Here is a 20744-nt window from a genome sequence, read left to right as displayed (position 1 = left end):
GAGAACCGCTGTTCTAGCTTATTTGTGGATTAGTTTCTCCAAGGGGTGGGATAGGGATTGGCCACAATAAGAATTGTGATACTAGTATAGGTAGTCCTCGACTTACAACAGTTCATTTAGTGACTGTTCAAAGTTACAACGGCACTGAAAAAAGTGACATGGCCATTTTTCACAGTTATGACCTTTGCAGCTTTCCCATGACCAGGGGTAGGCAACCTTGGCTCTTTTATGACTCGTGGACTTCGATTCCCAGAATTCCTGTGTCAGCCATGCTTCTTGATTCTGACTCAGGAATTCTGGGAATTGAAGTCCACGAGTCATAAAAGAGCCCAGGTTGCCTACCCCTCCCCATGATCATGTGATCCAAATTCAGAGGCTTGGACAGTTGCAAGTGTCCCCGGGGCCACGCGATCAACTTTTGTGACTTCTTGGCAAGCAAAGTCAAGGGGGAAGCCAGATTCTCTTAACAACTGTGTTCCTAGCTTAACAAGTGCAGCGATTCCCTTAACAGCTGTGGAAAGAAAGGTCATAAAATGGGGTAAAATTCACTTAATGACCGTCTCACTTAGCAACATAAATTTTTGGCTCTGTTGTGGTCGTAAGGTGAGGACTACCTGTAGTCCACTCTAGTTGGAACTAGGGAAGGCAAGTCTACATGTGAGCCGTCATGTAAACCTGGTGTGATTCAGTGTTTCGTTTTTTAAAAAATAACTAATAAACTGCCAGCAAACATTGTTCCACCACTGTCTAGATCAGTGGTTCTCAACCTTTCTAATGCCGCGACCCATAATACAGTTCCCCATGTTGTGGTGACCCCCAACCACTTATACATCACCGGGTGCCAGGGGCGTGGCCAAAGAAAAGGGGGGGGAAATGGCAGACAGCCTTGTTTGGTGACCCCCGTGAAATGGTCGTCCCGACCCACAGGTTGAGAACCACTGGTCTAGATTTTTGCAACTTCTTCCATTCTAGAATACATGGTACCAAGTACCTCCAGACATGAGAGACACTGCTAGCTCTGTTGTCACCTTATGTGGTAAGCCACTGAACAGCTGATTGGTGTACCAGCTATAGATAGTCCTCCAATTATAACCATTTGTTTAGTGACCAAACTTACAACAGCACTGAGAAAAGTGACTTAAGACATACAGCAGTGATGGCGAACCTTTTAGAGCAGACATGTCAAACACAAGGCCCGGGGGCCGGATGCGGCCCGCGAAGTAGTTTCATGTGGCCCGTGAAGCCATCCTGGAAACAGTGAGGGAACGGCCCCCGCTGCCTTGGCCCTGCTCAGCAGGGAACGTAAACATCAGGAAGCTGGTGGGCCACAGCTGGAAACATCGATGCATGACCAGCTAAGGAGGCAGTGGGATCAGTACAGTATAAGTGGGCCTCTTTTGGAATAACTAAAACCATAGATAGTTTCTCCGTCCTTCTAGCACAGATATGGCAAACACAAGGCCCGGGGGCCGGATGCGGCCCGTGGTTTCATGTGGCCCGCGAAGCCATCCTGGAAACAGTGAGGGAACGCCCCCCCCCCCAGTGCCTTGGCCCTGGTCCAGGCCAGCCGGGAGCCAATGTACAATTTTGTGGTGGCCATCTATGCCGAAACACATTCAGTCTTAGCTCCACAAGGCCGTCTAGAAACAGCTAGGAAACAGACCCTGCCATGTCGGCCCTGCCCCGTGGGAGCATGCTGGGGAGGTGTCACCCTTTGTGAGGAATGAAGAAATGGACCATGCCTTGGCGCTTGCCTCAGTCCCACCCCCTTCTACCAGAGACCCTCAGATCTGTCCCACTCCTGCCCAGGCCCCCACAGACGCAAACGATGTAGAGCTAGCCATGCCCACCCAGTAGGCCACATCCACTCCATCCACACCTACCCAGTAGGCCGCACCCACTCTGGCCACACCCACCTGGCCCCCGAGGGCAACCGTCATGTTGATGTGGCCCTCAGTGAAATTGAGTTTGACACCCCTGTTTTAGAGACTGAGGGCCCAAACTGCAACCCAAAACCCAATTGTTTATTGCAAAGTGTCAGGGCCGCATCAGCATTGTGGGGTGGGGGGGGAGCATGGCCCACTGGATGGGCTGCAGTGATCATGGCAGACTGGGTGGGTGTGGCCACCTTGATTTCACTCGTGGGGGAGATGCCTGTGGGGGCTGGGCAGGATTGGGGGAGATCCAGGGGGTTTATGGTGGGTGGGGTGGTGGATAGGAGGCTCGTCCTGCAGGGGGTAGGGCGGAGGTGCCATTGCTGCTGGGCAAGTGAGGTGGGGCGGCTGCTGCCTGACACCATCGGCCCCTGCACACAGAGGCCAGTAAGCGCATGGGGGCATGCTCTACCACCTCTACTCGAGCTTGCTAGCCAGCTGCTTTGCCTCCTTTGTGCTGGGCGGGGCTGCCGCTCCAGGCGCCGGCAGTGGCCTAATGGACCTGCGCAAGCTGCTGGCGGTGGCAGCTCTGAGTGCCACCTCTGGCACGCGTGCCCTAGGTTCACCATCACTGACATATAGGGTTTCCTGCCTGAGCATGGGATTGGACTAGAACAGTGGTTCTCAACCTTTTTAATGCCGCAACCCCAACTGGTCGTAAGTCGAGGACTACCCAACCGGTTGGAAGTCGAGGACTTTCCCTGCCCAGGAGCACCGCGCATGGGAGGGGTGGAAACTTCCAGACAGCTTGCCTTCGCTGCAGACAACTTGCAGCACCGTTTGCAGAATGGGACTTTTGGCGGGCTCAGCAGGGCAGAGACAGCCTGGACAATTCCTATTAGACTCTATTCAAGAGAGTCTATTCCTATTAGACTCTATTCAAGAGAGTCTATTCTATTGGCTTTCAAAAGCCAATAGAATAAAAGGGAGTAGCACAGCTAAGGAAAAGGGGGAAAAAATGGCGGACTGCGTTGTTTGGCGACCCCCGTGAAATGGTCGTTCAACCTCAAATGGGGTCCCGACCCACAGGTTGAGAACCACTGGACTAGAAGACCTACAAGGTCCCTTCTAACTCTGTTCAGTCTGCTTTCCTGTTTCTGTAGAATAGCTTTTCACACTTATGACAGTTGCAGCATACCCACGGTTACGTGAGCAGAATTCAGAAATCTTGGCACCTGACTCATATTGATGACGTTTGCAGTGTCCCAGGGTCATGTTATTATCACCTGTTGCGACTGTCAAGTCAATGGGGAGGCCAGATTTATTAAACAACCGTGTTACTAACTTAACTGCACTGATTCATTTATCAACTCTGGCAAGAAAAGTTGTAAAACGGGTCAAAACTCCATTTTACCGTGAAGTTTGCCATGGTGGTTAGAATGCATTATTGCAGTCTAGTTCTGCCGACTGCCAGTAGTTTGACAATTCGATTCTCATCGGCTCAAGGTTGACTCAGCCTTCCATCCTTCCCAGGTTGGTAAAATGAGGACCCAGATTGTTGGGGGAAATTATGCTGACTCTGTAAACCGCCTAGAAAAGCACTGTAAAGCACTGAGAAGCTGTATATAAGTGCTATTGCTAAAAGTCACTTAACAACTGTCTTGTTTAACAACAGAAATGTTTGTTTCAATGGTGGTCGTAAGTCAAGGACTCCCTGTATTCCTTTGTGACCTATAATTTTTTAAGTTATTCCTCTTGCCCTTTTTCCACTAGGAATTGTGTAGAGCTAGCCTATCAGTTCAGGAAGCACAAATCTGGAGACCATCTTGGACACAATTTCCCTTCCATCTCTACCTTTTCAGCCTTGGGATACAAGAAAGCTGCCATTACAGAAGTATCAGAACAGAGTCCTTAGCAGAATCAAGAATTAACAAATGGCAAGAGGAAACAAAATGAAAGTAAACCATTTTATTGCATGAAAAAATAGTGCAAAACAGTGCCAACATTGTCAGACATACCTATTGGGTCAAAAGTAACCTAGATATATTGGATTATGAATTCCTAAGTCCTAACCAGCATGGCTAAGCAGATTACTTAAAGGATAGCTCAAGGGTTGGTTTTTTTTTTTGTGGTGTTTGTGTGTGTGTGTTAGACTATTCAGAGATAGGTGCCGCCCAGGGAGAGGACTGAAAATTTTAAGTTTGTGAAATTGCAAACCCTGGGAATTTGTATACAAGTTTTTTTTTTAATTTGATTAGGACTTACCAAAAATTCAGGTTTTTTCAGAAACAGACAAAAAAGACTGTTGGATGGTAAACATTTGAACGTCTGTCCAGCCAAAGAGAAAGTTGAATGCATAGTGATAAGCCCCTGGGAAATCCAAAATTAGGGGACAAGTAAAGGGGGGAGGCATCCTCATTTTTAGCAACCAGAGACCCTCATTTGCTTTGGTTATTTTTTTTCCCCAAGAAAAGGTGGACTTCAGAAAAGAATTCGTTCTCTGATGGAAAGCACTTCTGATTATAAATAATCAGTGCAGCGAATGGTGTGAAACAGGGCTTTGGCTAGGGGAAAAAAAAAACACCCTGAAATTCACTCACATCAGAACAGAAATGATTCTGTAGTAACAACCATTTTGAAGAGAATGAAACACTTTCAAAGGAATGGTTGTCACATTGAGCCAAACTCTACAAGACATCCCAACTTAGAGGTAATTTATTTCTGGCCTGTTTTCTGTTAAAAATTACTTCAGTTTGCCTTACCGAATGTCTCGGTTGGACCAGATTTGGAATACTGCATCCAGTTTTGGTTGCCACAATATAAAAAAAGGTGTTGAGGAGTGCAAAGATGAGCAACAAAGATGATCAGGGGGTTGGAGGCTAAAACATACAAAGAACGGTTGCAGGAAGTGGGCATGTCTAGTTTAGTGAAAAGAAGGATTAGGGGTGCCATGATAGCAGTGTTCCAATATCTGAGGGGCTGCCACAAAGAAGAGGGAATCAATCAATTCTCCAAAGCAAGACAAGAAAACTAACCAAGGAGAAAACCAACCTAGAACGAAAGAGAAATTTCCTGACAGAACAATTAATCAGTGGAACAACTTGCCTGCACAAGTTGTGAATGCTCCAACACTGGAGGTTTTTACAAAGAGATTGGACAGCCATTTGTCTGGCATGGTACTATAGGGTCTCCTGCTTGAGCAGGGGGTTGGACTAGAAGACCTCCACGGTCCCTCCCAACTCTGTTATTCTGCTCTGATGCTGTCAGACTCTTCTTTTGTCTTCAGATCCTCTAATCACAAAGCTTTAAGTGACTCACAACACAGCAATCAAGAAGAGGTTTTCAGCCAGGGGGTATTCCATAAAAGAGGTGCAGTTCCTGGTGAGTCAGAGTAGTCAGAGGCGCAAGGGGTATTTGGCTCAGATGCGGCAGCCGTTTATACCAAAGGAGGTAGTGAAAGACTGAAGCTCCTGGCAGGTGTTGCGATACTGGGTGGCTTTACAACGCCGAGGATCTGGCTGCTCTTCTATCCAGGAATTCTTATCCAGCAGGTACTGGGGGCTGCAGAAAGAAAGAGCACTGAGTTCAAGTCTGGCATGACACCCCGTCCCTGAAGGTCGGAGAGGCAGCATTTGAGTCCCTGATTATCAGAACCCAGATGAAATGGATGGGACATGTCATCAGAATGGACGACCACCGTTGTTCTACAGTGTTCTGGAATCTAGGGGAGTGACGGTGTGGTGGACCACAACAAGCGCTAGGAAGACACTGTGAAAGAAACCCCGTGACATCCACCCAAGGGACAGAACCTGCTGGCGAGCTGTATGCTATGAAGCCTCTGCAGGCTTTGGGAACAGGCACTACTAAAACTGATAAACAACCATGAGCGGCATCATAGAATAACACCCACAGTTACTACAACAATGGATTTTCAGTGCCCCCGTAGGCTAAATTCTGGGCAGAGCCACCTCTGTGTCCACCGATGAACTGCATAACGTGTCTTCTTCAAATCCCTCCATTCTCTCTGTGTCTCTCATCTATTTATCCATCCATCCATCCATCCATCCATCCATCCATCCATCCATCCATCATCTGTCCGTCCATCCATCCATCCATCCATCCATCCATCCATCCATCCATCCATCCATCCATCCACCTACCTACCTACCTACCTACCTACCTATCATCTATATCAGTGGTTCTCAACCTGTGGGTCGGGACCCCATTTGGGGTCGAACAACCATTTCACGGGGGTCGCCAAACAACGCAGTCCGCCATTTTTTCCCCCTTTTCCTTAGCCGTGCTACTCCTTTTTATTCTATTGGCTTTTGAAAGCCAATAGAATAGACTCTCTTGAATAGAGTCTAATTCTATTGGCTTTCAAAAGCCAATAGGAATTGTCCAAGCTGGCTCTGCCCTGCTGAGCCCGCCAAAAGTCCCATTCTGCAAATGGTGCTGCACCAGTTGAGTAGTCCTCGACTTACGACCGGTTGAGTAGTCCTCGACTTACGACCGGTTGGGGGTCGCGGCATTAAAAAGATTGAGAACCACTGATCTATATCTATCCATCTACCTAAATCTCCATCCATCCATCCATCCATCCATCATCTAGCTCAGGGGTGTCAAACTCAATTTCATTGAGGGCCACATCAGCATTGCGGTTGCCCTCAGGGGGCCGGGCGGGTGTGGCCAGGTTGGGTGCAACCTACTGGGTGGGCATGGCCAGTTCTACATCGTTCGGGTCAAAGGTGCCTGTGGGGGCCTGGGCAGGAGTGGGACAGATCTGAGGGTCTCTGGCAGAAGGGGGTGGGACCGGGGCAAGCGCCAAGGCATGGTCCATTTCTTCATTCCTCACAAAGGGTGACACCTCCCCAGCATACACCCAGGAGGCGGGGCCAACACAGCAGGGGCTGGTTCCTCATTGTTTCTAGACAGCCTTGTGGAGCTAAGACTGAATGCGTTTCAGCATAAATGGCCACCACAAAATTGTACATTGGCTCCAGACTGACCTGGGCCAGGGCCAAGGCAGCAGGGGCCGTTCCCTCACTGTTTCCGGGATGGAGTCGCGGGCCACATGAAATCACTTCGCGGGCTGCATCTGGCCCCCGGGCCTTGTGTTTGACATGTCTGATCCATCCAACCATCCATCTCTCTCTTATTATTTCTCTCTCTCTCTCTCTCTCTAATATTAGATTGTAACTATTACTTCATAACAAACTTTGATGTGAATTCCTTTGTTGCTGTTGTTGTTATATACTTAACTGAACTCCCTTCTCCATGCTCATAAGTGTCAAGGACCTCTAACTGCACACTTCTGCATTTGGTCTTCCTGTCTGTCTGCCGACACACTACACGCCAAATTTTCCTGTCTTGTTTCCCAACCTACCGCTCATTTGAATCACGCGTTTCCCCGTCGTGTCCCATCAACAAATATTCTTTGCCTGCAGCCAGGCGGGTCTTGCAAGCAGCCCGAACCACAAAGCGACGGATCTGGCCGGCTTCAATTCTGGAGTCTGCAGCTATAGAGAGAGAGAGAGAGAGAAAAAAAAAAAATCTAAGGTTGAAAATCTGAAAAAAATATATGAAGGCATCAAACAAGGCGGTGCACTTTTCAACTGCCCTAGCGTCTGCAAGTAGTCCTTGACTTAGGACCACAGCTGAGCCCAAAATTTCTGTTGCTAAGCGAAACAGTTGTTAAATGAGTTTTACGCCATTTTATGACGTTTCTTGACACGATTGTTAAGTGAATCACTGCAGTTGTTAAGTTAGCAACACGGTCGCTAAGTGAATCTGGCTTCCCCCTTGACTTTGTCAGAAGGTCACGAGAGGTGATCACATGACCCCGGGACACTGCAGCCGTCATAAAGATGAGTCGGTTGCCAGGCGTCTGAATTTAGATCACAGGACCGTGGGGAGGCTGCAATAGTTGTAAATGTGAAAAACGGTCATAAGTCATTGTTTTTTAGTGCCATTATAACTTTAAACAGTCACTAAATAAACTGTTGTAAATTAAATTACCTGTAGATTCATCGTTTTCCCACTAGGGTGCCCTTCCACTGATCTCCCTCAATGCTCTGGGGGCAAGACTGTGTTTGCAGCCATTTCCCCTGAGTTAAAAAACCGTTGGCTGTACAGCCCAATGGTCACAACATCACATGGTCATGTTGCAACACAGCTGACCAAAGTATGCTAGAAATCCTAGTGGCATCTGAGCCTTAACTTTCTGAAACTTGGTCAATATTTGACAGTGAGAACGAGCAACCAATGGAACAGATTGCCTTCAGAAGTTGTGGGAGCTTCATCACTGGAAGCTTTCAAGAAGAGTTTGGACTGCCATTTGTCAGAAATGGTGTAGGTAGGGTCTCTTGCCTGGGCAGGGGGTTGGACTAGATGACCTACAAGGTCCCTTCCCACTATTCTATTCTATTCTGTTCTGTTCTGTTCTGTTTTGTTCTATTCTATTCTATTCTATTGTGTTCTATTCTCTATTCCTGTTTTATTCTATTTCCCAGTCTATTCTCTATTCCTGTTTTATTCTATATTCCATTCTATTCTATTCTCTATTCCTGTTTTATTCTATTTTCTATTCTATTCTATTCTATTCTATTCTATTCTATTCTATTCTATTCTATTCTATTCTATTCTATTCCTATTCTATTCTATTCTCTATTCCTGTTTTATTCTATTCTATTCTATTCTATTCTATTCTATTCTATTCTATATTCCTGTTTTATTCTATTCTCTATTCCTGTTTTATTTTATTCTCTATTCCTGTCCTATTCTGTTCTATTCTATTCCTATTCTATTCTATTCTCTATTCCTGTTTTATTCTATTCTATTCTATTCTATTCTATTCTATTCTCTATTCCTGTTTTATTTTATTCTCTATTCCTGTTCTATTCTGTTCTATTCTATTCTATTCTATTCTATTCTATTCTATTCCTATTCCTATTCTATTCTCTATTCCTGTTTTATTCTATTCTATTCTATTCTATTCTATTCTATTCTATTCTATTCTATTCTATATTCCTGTTTTATTCTATTCTCTATTCCTGTTTTATTTTATTCTCTATTCCTGTCCTATTCTATTCCTATTCTATTCTATTCTATTCTATTCTATTCTATTCTATTCTATTCTATTCTATTCTATTCTATTCTATTCTATTCCTATTCCTATTCTATTCTCTATTCCTGTTTTATTCTATTCTATTCTATTCTATTCTATTCTATTCTATTCTATTCTATTCTATATTCCTGTTTTATTCTATTCTCTATTCCTGTTTTATTTTATTCTCTATTCCTGTCCTATTCTATTCCTATTCTATTCTATTCTATTCTATTCTATTCTATTCTATTCTATTCTATTCTATTCTATTCTATTCTATTCTCTATTCCTGTTCTATTCTATTCTATTCTATTCTATTCTATTCCTATTCTATTCTATTCTATTCTATTTTCTATTCTATTCTATTCTATTCTATTCTATTCTATTCTATTCTCTATTCCTGTTCTATTCTATTCTATTCTATTCTATTCCTATTCTATTCTATTTTCTATTCTATTCTATTCTATTCTATTCTATTCTATTCTATTCTATTCTATTCTATTCTATTCTATTCTCTATTCCTGTTTTATTCTATATTCTATTTTATTCTATTTTTGTTCTATTTTCTTTTCTCTTCTCTTTTCTTCTCTTCTAATACATACAGACATAATACAATAGGTAGTTGTCAAGTAAGGGTAATCGGGGTCCAGGCCATTCAGATGAATATATAGGTTCATTATATGCTAAAGTTCTCCACAAGAAGCTGAATTACTGATGGTCAAAACAAACTGGCGGTAGATAAGAGTCAAAGGAATTCAAGGTGGACTGGACCTAGATCTCTTGTGAGTGCAAGGGGACTGGAGACTGATGACGCATTTGATTCCTCCCTCAGGCTCAGTCCGATCATCTCCTATGGTAGCAAAATTGATGCAACAAAAACCCTGTGAAAGGAAGGCTACTTACTGAATTGAAGGGGCTCCTTGATTTTAACTTCATAGATCCGGAAGGCACTTTCTTGGCTCTCCCGCTCCACTCGAACCAGGAACGCTACAAAGAGGAGACCAAAGCTCTCATCTTTTGCCCTATTAATGACCAGAATTAGGGATGTTTCTCCACTGATCCCTGAGGTAGCAGGAAAATACTTGGCATGCACAGTGTCGCCTTCAGTGCCAATCCTTGTTCAGCTAAAAAGTAATGAGTCCAGCAAGCAGTGCTGACTTATTCATTTGAGGTCAAGTTAACCAAAGGGAGTGGCGGATTCCCCTGGCTTTGTTTTCTCTCCCACTTAAACATCCCTGACCAGCAGGGAGGAAAAAAAAACACCACTAACCACTTCCTTTAATTTGGAGGGGACGGGTCAAATTTGGATGGAATCTTAGAAGAATAGGTCGGGCCACCTGCCCAATTTCCCAGCTAATAGATGATAAGTGCTACAAGATCTCATTCTTGGTAAAAACCAGTCAACCCCACCTACGAACTCTTAGAGGCTATTTCTGAGCAGGGGCTCTTCTGAGAGTGCACTAAATCTGCATTCAAAATATCCTAGCTGACAGGAGGAGTGGAAGGGAGCTGGGGGTAAAGCAGGAGGAAGGGATTGATAATCAGTGGGCTTCAACATTGCACAATGGCGCAGGGGACGGTCAGTGCTGGCAGAGAGAGACCAAGGAGCCCAGTTCTGACCTTGTGGCTGGCAGAACCCAAAGTAGTCAGGGATAGCCATGGAGGAATTGTGATTGGGCTGTACTAACAACAGTTATCAAAGCCGGAAAGGAATAGGAAATAGTGCTGGTCTACCACCGATGCGCATAAGTAACTGTGGCATACTGTGCAAAAAGCCAGAAGAGCTGTTGATGCTCTAAACTGATCCCAGGAACAATAACCAGTTAAGGGAAGCATTATACTGCTGTGTACAAGAATAGAATAGAACAGAAGAGCAAAGAATAGAATATAATAGAATGGAGTGGAGTGGAGTGGTATGTGGAGTGGAGTGGAGTGGAATGGAATGGAGTGGTATGTGGGGTGGAGTGGAGAGTGGAGTGGAGTGGAGTGGAATGGAATGGAATGGAGTGGAATGGCATGGAATGGAACGGAATGGAATATAGAACAGAACGGAATGGAACAGAACAGAATGGAACACAGAACAGAACAGAATTCTTTATTGGCCAAGTGTGATTAGACATACGAGGAATTAGTCTCCAGTGCATAAGCTCTCAGTGTAGAAATAAGAAACAGTAAACAGTAAAATATAAAAGAGGGTGAAATAGATTACCAGTAGAAAATCTATCTAGCACCCAATGGAGACACAACTAATAAAATAAACATAGATGAACAGGGCTCTTCCTTAAATGGACATTCTGTGCAACACAGAGCTATGCTCTTTCAAGACAGAACTAAACCATGTTTAAAAAACAGCAGTGTGTTCTTCTAAAAGAGCGCTCAGCCTGGGTTTATGAGGTCTGAAAAGCTTGATGGAAAGTGCCAGTCAGCCGAAGGCATTCCGTGGATCAGTGTTTCTCAACCTTCGCCACTTGAAGATGGGTGGACTTCAACTCCCAGAATTCCCAGAATCTTGGGTAAAGGTAATGTCAGAATATAGCACTGTTCCAAGTAATGGAATTTTTTTTATATATATAATTGATGAGATTTTATCTATTCCTATAGTGTCCAAGAGCTTTTCCACAATTTTTGGTATGGCGCTAAGTACACAGCTTCTATTGGCGTTTCTACTGCTTTTTGTTATTACTGTTAATTGATCAAGTGGCCCAATAATAATACTGTGGAAGGACAAACGCAGGCCACTTTCTCCTCCTTCAAATTTATATGCCATCTGAAATTATATCCCTACCTCGCTCCACCTCCTCCTCTGCCACCTAAGTTACTGCTTCCCCTTCTCCTTCTTTTCCAAGTCTAGGCATTAAAATTCTCTTTGTCAATTTCCTTTACTTTCACAGCTTTTTTAATTTCAAAAGTTCTCCTCCATGGACACAATAGGGGAGGGAGGGAGATTTTGCAAAACTGCAACTCTCAGTTTGATCACCAGGCGCCTCCCCTCATGCCAACGTTGACCAAAATGTTCGCAGAAATGAAAAGAGGCCCAGGTGAAGGAAAGGAAAAGGCCCGAGGACCTGAATTGTGAGGTACAGGTCTCCAGGAGTGTGAGAATAAGCAACGTTTGCAAATTTTCAGGGGAGAAAATTGAAATCAGCTCAAGGTATCCAGGCTGCAGAGAGTGAGGATCTCCAGTCCATCTCTTACCATATTGCACACGGGGACTGTAACAGGCGAAGTTCATCCGGTTCTCTTCTGTGATTGCATCCTCCAGGCTACGCTTCAGACGTGGGCAGGCACCTGTTTGGCAGAAGGGAGAAATACAGTTCAATTCCTGGATACCACCTTGATGATGATGATGATGATGATGATAATAATAATAATAATAATAATAGTAATAATAATAATAAAGTTGGAAGGTACCTTGGAGGTCATCTAGTCCAACCCCCTGCTCAGGCAGGAAACCCTATACAAGTGATGGCGAACCTTTTAGAGACCGAGTGCCCAAACTGCAACCCAAAACCCACTTATGCATCGTCGGGTGCTGGGTGGGCGTGGCCCATTGGGTGGGCGTGGCTGCGGCAGACTGGATGGGACTAAAAAGTTCAATCAATCAATTCCAACTTTGCAAGATCTTTTTTTTCCCCCGCGAGAAATTGAAATTGACTGATTGAACCTCTTTTTTTTTTTTTTTTGCACATGGCAGCGGAGGCCTAAAGCGAAAAGGTTTTATAAAACCCAGCTGAAGGCCTAGGAGTGGAGCGACGGCACGTGTGCCCACAGAGAGGGCTCTGAGTGCCGCCTCTGGCACCAGTGCCATAGGTTTGCCACCACTGCCCTATACCATTTCAGACAAATGGCTGTCCAGTCTCTTCTTAAAACCTTCCAGTATTGGAGCATTCACCGCTTCTGGAGGCAGGTTGTTCCACTGATTAATTGTTCTAACTGTCAGGAAGTTTCTCCTCAGTTCTAGGTTGCTTCTCTCCTTGACAAGTTTCCATCCATTGCTTCTTGTCCTGCCCTCTGGAGCATTGGAGAATAGCTCGACTCACTCTTTTTTGTGGCAGCCCCTGAGATATTGAAACACTGCTATCATGTCCCCCCCTCATCCTTCTGTTCATTAAACTAGACATGCCCAATTCCAGCAGCCGTTCCTTATATGCTTTAGCCTCCAGTCCCCTGATCATCTTTGTTGCTCTTCTCTGTACTCTTTCTAGAGTCTCAACATAATGAAAGGGGAGATCTAGCGTTTAACTCCTGCGTGGCTGAGAGAGAAATCTAATTTCACGTGGGAGTTTAGCTAGTTGTTTTAATGATTAAAAACTGGAGAAAGTGGACAAAACAAGAAGGCTTTTGCAGTGGCCTCACGTTCTCAAAGAGCCTTTCCAAAAATAGTAGTTCTTTTGGCATCAACCATCAGAAATTTTATACTAACAATTAAGTGTGGTTACAGTGAGCAAACACAGTGGCTATGGATATTTTAATACCGGGAGGGCAGTTGTGATACAGGCATTTACCAGATCTTGCACAGAGCATCATCATCAATGTGTGTGTTGTCTCTCTGTGTGTCTGTGTGTATGATTAAGTCCTAATCTTTTAATATTCAGCCACGGTGTTAGAGGACTGTATCATAAGAAGAACAGCCTCACTGTAGGGTTTGGCAATTACTAGAAAGGCTCCATATTATTTTGATTCCTCCTTCCTCAGTTGCATTCCTGAAAATCATCCTCAAGAACAGGGGTCTTCAAACTTGGCCCTTTTATGACTTGTGGACTTCAACTCCCAGAATTCCTCAGCCAGGCATGCTCAAGACCGTATTCCTGATTGCAAAGAGAAGCTATTCAGACAATCCTTTGTCCAACTGCCTGGTGGTTTCAAGTGAGAGCAGATCAGCTGCATTCACCTTAAACGATCCGCGAGAATCCACCTTTCTGGCTGACCTTGCAGAAGTAAACCCGGGCTCTACTTGTGATGTGGAAGGAAGAAGGCAGTCCATGGTGCCTCAGGCCTTAACTGAAGGCCTTAATTCAGAGCCCTTAAAACCCACTGTCATGTCCGGGTAACTTTACCTTCAGCACACTGGCAGACATCATCTGAGCACAACGCGGAGACATACTGTGGCTTATTTGGAGCCCCGTAGAAGATGCTACAACGTTGACCTGCAAGGGGAGATAGAACAGTCAGAAACTAAAGAGAAAAGCAGCAGCTGGGTTAATATGAGGAGCTAAGCTTATTTGATAAACTGCCTCTCCCTAACTGTGCCTAAACATCCCATCAGACCCAGTAGGAGAGGTGTGTTCTGGGTCCCGTCCATCGGAGACTACTGTCTGGTGGGACCCAAAAAGAAAGTTTTCTCTCTTTGGGAACTTGCTCTTTGCAACATCTCCCCACTCCCAGAGATCAAACTAGCCTCAACCCTGTTGACATTTCCTAAGGCAGAGGTCTTCAACCTTTCTAGATTGGCAGACCGGAGGGAAAGGGATGGGGAAGCATTTTATGCATGCGTGCGGACACAAATGGGGCCGTGAGCATGCAAAATGCAAAGGGGGTGGTGCTAGTGTCTGCGTGTCAGTCGCTAGCACTGCCCCGTTTTTGCCACACGGTTGCTAGCACTGCCCGTTTTCACCATGCAGAGCCCTGTTTTTGCCGCATGGCATAGTGGCGGTGGCGTTAGCATGAGTGGGGAGGAGTGCACGCACACATGTGCGCGCATTGGCCAGCCTATTCCACGGCCCAGTGGCCAGGAGGCCACAGCCCGGTAGTGGGCTGCAGCCCACAGGTTGGAGACCTCTGTCCTAAGGCCTTAAAGCAGTAGTTCTCAACCTTTTTAATGCCGCGACCCCCAACCAGTTGTAAGTCGAGGACTACTCAACTGGTGCAGCACCGTTTGCAGAATGGGACTTTTGGTGGGCTCAGCAGGGCAGAGACAGCCTGGACAATTCCTATTGGCTTTTGAAAGCCAATAGAATTAGACTCTATTCAAGAGAGTCTATTCGATTGGCTTTCAAAAGCCAATAGAATAAAAGGGAGTAGCACAGCTAAGGAAAAGGGGGAAAAAATGGCGGACTGCATTGGTTGGCGACCCCCGTGAAATGGTCATTCGACCCCAAATGGGGTCCCGACCCACAGGTTGAGAACCACTGCCTTAAAGACATGGCTGTGTTGCCAGGTGTACGTGTGTGGCAGGGTCAGACTGCAGGCCAGAGTCTGTGAAACAGTGATATTGATGAAGATTTTAGGGGTGTTTGTTTGCTTTTATCTTGGCTTCTGATTTTCCACATACAGTACTATGTTGTTGTTGATGGCATTTTTTTAACTGTGGTTAGACACTACGACTTGTGCTTTTGAGACGGGAGGCCATACTCGCTGAAATAAGCCAATATTAGACTAATGGACTGTGCGATGTGCTTAAGGACCACAGCGATTCATTTAACAACTGTGGTAAAAATGGTTGTAAAATCAGGTCAGACTTGACTGACAACTGCAACGATTTATGACAGAGGTTCTGCTCCCAATTGCGGTTGTTAAGTCGAGGACTGCCCACGCTACAAAATTAGCCTTCTCTTTTGAAACAGTCTTTACAAACATTCAGTCATGCCTGTTCTGGAGATATCATAGCACATCTGACACGTCATTTGTGCCCGTCAAAGACTGATTTTTTTTTTAAAAAATGCATCCTACCAGCTCCCCTCACAACTGTTGTTTGCTTTGACTTACTGGGTTCGTAGAAGTCGTAGACGGTAGCACTGGCTGGTTGCAGTTTTCCCACAGAAACCACCTGTTTGGCCCTGAAAGCGACACACTCACGACCGGATTCTGGGGCCTGGAAACATAAAGAAATATTTAAACTTAAAAGCCTATATTCTACATTTCTTCTGTGATCTAGGGTACAATCCTCCATTCGGGAGCAAATTGGACAATCAACTTACAGGTTGGTTTGTTTCTTGGTTTATATTCCGCTTTTATTATTTTTGCAAATACAGAAAGTCCTTGACTTACAACAATTCATTTGTTGACTGTTCAAAGTCACAACGGAACTGGAAAAAAAAGGGACTTACGACTGTTTTTCACACAACCACTGCAGAATCCCCATGGTCACATGATCAAAATTTGGATGCTTGACAACTGACTTATATTTGTGATGTTCGCATGTCCCTGGGGTCATGTGATTCCCCCTTTGCGCCACTTCTGACAAGCAAAGTTGATGGGAAGACCAGATTCACTGATCAACTGTATTACCAGCTTAACAACTGTGGAGATTCATTTAACAACTGTGGCAAGAAAAGTTGTAAAGTTAAGCAAAATTCACTTAACAAATGTTTCACTTAGCAACATAAAAATTTGGGGCTCAATTGTGGTCATACGTCAAGGACTATCTGTAGTTCAGTTCAGTTCAGCTCCCTCCGACTATCTGTAGTTCAGTTCAGTTCAGCTCCCTCCCTCACCCCCACTTGCTGACCTCTGGATGTGTTGGCTATAGTTCCAGTCATTCACAGAAAACATAAACAAGAAGGGTGCTGGTTAAGGATGATGGGTGTATAGTCCAACTTAGGGGTTGGGTGGGTGGGTTGCTGTTTGGAGGAGGCAAATGAAGCTGGGCATCAATTTAGCTCTTTTACAAACAATGATGAAGGGCAGTGAACCAAGATGAGCTTCAAAAAGAAAGTAACAGGGATGATCAAAATTAAGACTCCAGCCTTTGGAAGGAACTGCGTTGTCTAAAAAAGGCAGATATCAGTGGCTTGCAGGTAGTCCTCAAGTTATAACCACACGTGTCCTCCCCCTCCACACCCCTTGCCAGAATGTCACAATGTCACGGATCATGGATGCGGCAATCATCGTAAATACATGATGGCTGCTAAGCGCCGGAATTTCAATCATGGGACTGCAGAGATGCTGCAATGGTCATTAAGTGTGAGGACCGGTCCTAAGTCACTTTTTTTCAACATCGTCGTAACTCTGAACAGTTGTTAAATAAATGATCGTAAATTGAGGACTGCCTGTGTGCTTTCTCTTCCCACACAGGCATGGAGAAGTACATCTGGCTTTAGTAGATGAGAGCGTAGGGCAATGGTGGCGAACCTATGGCATGCGTGCCAGAGACGGCACTCAGAGCCCTCTCTGTGGGCACGTGTGCCATTGCCCCAGCCCCACCTCCCCCCGCACCCCCTCCTCACCAGCAGCCCCCCTGGAGGAGAGTCGCCCCGAGGCGCAGCCTGCACGGAGCAGCGCAGCTAAGGACATAGCTGGGCAGCAGAGACAAGACTCCGCCCTCATGCCCCATAGCGTGCAGATGATGCTGCGGGGTGTGGGCGGAGGGCGTGGCTGTCATGGCTCTACAGGGCTGCCTGGGTGATCTGCGGCAGGCCATGGAGGCGGTGCATGGCTGGGCGGGCGGGGCAAGGGGCGGGCAGGGGCGGAGCAGGCAGGGCAGTAGGTGGAATGGGGACGGGGGGGGGGAGGTTTTTGGACACTTGGTCTCTAAAAGGTTCACCATCACTGGCGTAGGGCATAAAGATCAGGGCTGATCTGTGGAATCCTTGGGGCCCTCTCAGCCTGGCTGTTTGCTTGCAGCCGTTGCCCAATTGGTGATGTTAGTCAGTTGGATAATGGAACTTCTTCAAACAAACTCAGCTCTGAAGCCACCAAGGACCCCATCTGAACATCTCAGTAAAACTGTGCCTTCTCCAACAGCCCCTCTGAATGGATTATTTTGTCACCTGGTCAAAATACAGGAGCAGCTGTTGTCCTTGAATCTCCCAGTGGTTGATGTATTGGTCGGGGACCTCTTGCAGCTGCGGAGAAAGGAGGGACAGAACAGTCGTAAGAAATACGACAAGTAAGCAGATCTCCCAAACTGTAGGGAAGAAGGAAGATGAACTTGATGGAGATCGGCAGGAACCGTAGCCCCGCAGAGCTGGCTGAGGAATTCTGGGAGTTGAAGTCTACAAGTCGGATTTTCCGCCAAGCTCAAAAGTGGCTAGAAAACAGTAAGACATGGAGAAGTCCTGCATTCTCAGTGTTTTAGCCTCCAGTCTCTACTTCGCCCAACTAAATGTGGACAAGTTGAGGGATATCCAGATCCAAGAGTTTCTGCGTGGAGGTAGGTCTGAGTAACCACACTTTTCCTATATTAAAGGGAAATACAGTACTTTGCCAAGATCTACCTGAGCAAGGTCCATCTCATCAGGCTGAAAGCCACTCAACAGGCTGATGTCAACGATGACCATGCCAGAAACATGAGCCCCCCGTTGTCTCCTGTAGAAAAAGGTTGGGAGGTGGGAGAGATTGTTTAATGTCTTTTGTTTGACCTGGGCGATTTAATAGAAACATCAGACAATGACAGTTGGATGAACTGGACCACATAAATGTTGCTACGGGTAGTCCTTGAGTTACAACCACGACTGAGCCCAACATGCCCACTCTTAAGCAAGACAAATATTAAGTGTGCTGTGCCCGGTGGTGGGATTCAGCTGGTTTGCGCTGGTTCGGCAGAACCAGTAGCTAAATTTTGCTGCATTTGGAGAACTGGCTGGCTTCCAGAAGTCCAGTCTAGGCCTTGGAGGCCTGGAGAAGAGGCCCAGGCCTGCATCAAATAAGATAGTGGTTCTCAACCTGTGGGTCGGGACCCCATTTGGGATCTAACGACTGTTTCACGGGGGTTGCCAAACAACGCAGTCTGCCATTTTTTTCCCCTTTTCCTTAGCTGTGCTCCTCCCTTTTATTCTATTGGCTTTTGAAAGCCAATAGAATAGACTCTCTTGAATAGAGTCTAATTCTATTGGCTTTCAAAAGCCAATAGGAATTGTCCGGGCTGTCTCTGCCCTGCTGAGCCCGCCAAAAGTCCCATTCTGCAAACGGTGCTGCACCAGTTGAGTAGTCCTCAACTTACGACCGGTTGAGTAGTCCTCGACTTACGACCGGTTGGGGGTCGCGGCATTAAAAAGGTTGAGAACCACTGAAATAAGAGAACTGGTTGTTCAGGTATTTGAATTCCACCACTGGCTGTGCCCCATCTTACGACCTGGGGCCACCGCTGTTCAGCGAATCACTGCAGCTGCAAAGCGACCCATGAGGTTGTTAAACGAATCGGGCTTCCCACGTTGACTTTGCTTATCAGAAGCCGGCTGGGAAGGTTACAAATGGTGATCGCTTATGCTGCCACCATCATAAATACGCGCCAATTTGCCGAGCACCCAGATTCTGATCACATGACCGTGGGGTGATGCAATGGTCCTTTTAGTGTGACAACTGGTCATTCGTCACTCTTTTCAGGGCCACTCTAACTCTGAACGGTCGTTAAATGAATGGTTGTAAATCAAGGACTACCTGTACAAAGCATCATAATTGCCCCCCCCCATCCTAGGCAGGGTTAGATATGGTAGAGCAGAGGTCCCCAACCTTTTGGGCACCAGGGACCGGTTCCGTGGAGAGAAGTTTCTCCGTGGACCGGAAAGTGTGTGGTTTTGTGTGCTGCCTGCATCCTGTGAATGGGTCTTTGCTTGTTTGTGTGGACGGGTTGCTGGCATGCCACGGCCCAGGATTGGTCCACAGACTGGGGGTTGGAGACCCCTGTGATAGATGGAAGAAGGAATGGCCTGGAAGGGCAGGAGGAAGAGCCACCACCAAGACACAGTCAGATAAGAGGGACCTGAGCACAGCCAAGAAAGTAACTTGAGAAAAATGTCTCGGAGAAACTCCTCTCTAGTTCACATAAAAGTAGCCTGTGGCCATGTGGCAGAGTGTACTAGGTTGGATTCCCAGAAAAGGGAGGGGGCTGCATTTATTTACAGAATAACAGAGTTGGATGGGACCTTGGAGGTCATCTAGCCCAGGGCTTTTCAACCTTTTCACCCATTGTACCACTTTTAGGATATGGCAACATCCGAGTACCACCAGTCGCCTAGCAAGGTGTCAAAAACTTGATGACCAAAAAAAAAAAGAGAGAAAAAAGTGATAAAGTAACAGGTAGTCCTTGACTTACAACAGTTTGCTTAGTGACTGTTGGAAGTTACAAGGGCACTGAAAAAAGTGCCCCTCAAGCCACAGCCGAGCAAGACACCTGCCTGCCCACCCGGCAGCACTCTTCCTCCTGTCCGAGGTTTTCATTGTTGTGAGCATTTCTGTTGGGGATTGGCAGCGGGGGTGGGGTGGGGGGTGTTTGGTTTTTATTCCCCCCCCCATCTGCTGGGTGGTTGCAGCAGGTTTTGGTCACTTCACATGACCCTGGGACACTGTGACCGTCATAAATATGAATCAGTTGCCAAGCATCTGAATGTAAATCACAAGACCCTGGAGATGCTGCAACATTCCAGCTGATCGGCGCTTCTTCCGGGCTCACCAGAAGTACCAGGATCAGTGCTGCTTTCCAGCTGGAGCCTGGTGCTGATCTTGGAGCTTCCACTGACAGCCCTGAAGAAGCGCCGATCAGCTGGAAAGCGGCACTAATCCTGGTCCTTCCACTGAGCCCTGACAGCCTTGCAGCTACAGCCATCTCTTGCTCAGGCTTGTCCAGTGCTGCCACTGGTTCAGTTCATTTCCCTCCCCCACCACTTTTCTAGGATGGCCGCGTACCACCTGCCAGGTGCCAATGTACCACAGGTGTTACCCGTACCACTGCTTGAAAAGCCCTGATTTAGAGTACCATTGTTGCTGGAATGATCCTGTTTTCTTTTGTTTTTTTTAAGTTGCAGTATCTTCCTGCTCAACCACAGGAAGGACATCTAAGTCATTGTAATGATATTATTATTATTATATAATAATAATATAATTATTAT

At 46.0% G+C, this 20744-nt stretch overlaps 1 protein-coding gene across 1 annotated transcript in view; it reads right to left on the bottom strand.

Moving 5' to 3' along the window:
* Positions 1 to 5003: 5003 nt before the first annotated feature.
* The window catches only part of LOC120305160 (complement C4-like), a 92391-nt gene continuing 76650 nt past the window's right edge, over positions 5004 to 20744 (bottom strand). Inside the window, exons 34-41 of the mRNA XM_039336584.1 lie at positions 18135 to 18225; positions 17688 to 17762; positions 15685 to 15790; positions 14037 to 14126; positions 12175 to 12267; positions 9883 to 9966; positions 7261 to 7393; positions 5004 to 5435 (exon numbers count right to left, since the gene is read on the bottom strand). Of these exons, the coding sequence (XP_039192518.1) occupies positions 5294 to 5435; positions 7261 to 7393; positions 9883 to 9966; positions 12175 to 12267; positions 14037 to 14126; positions 15685 to 15790; positions 17688 to 17762; positions 18135 to 18225 (814 nt within the window). The 3' untranslated portion in view covers positions 5004 to 5293. The remainder of the gene's footprint in view (positions 5436 to 7260; positions 7394 to 9882; positions 9967 to 12174; positions 12268 to 14036; positions 14127 to 15684; positions 15791 to 17687; positions 17763 to 18134; positions 18226 to 20744) is intronic.

This window comes from Crotalus tigris, unplaced genomic scaffold (assembly GCF_016545835.1).
Source record: "Crotalus tigris isolate CLP2741 ecotype Arizona unplaced genomic scaffold, ASM1654583v1 scf7180000017666.379230911805:20528666, whole genome shotgun sequence".
NCBI classification, from domain to species: domain Eukaryota; kingdom Metazoa; phylum Chordata; class Lepidosauria; order Squamata; family Viperidae; genus Crotalus; species Crotalus tigris.
The sequence above is the reverse complement of the archived record's forward strand: the minus strand, read 5'-3'. Positions and strand labels throughout refer to the sequence as shown.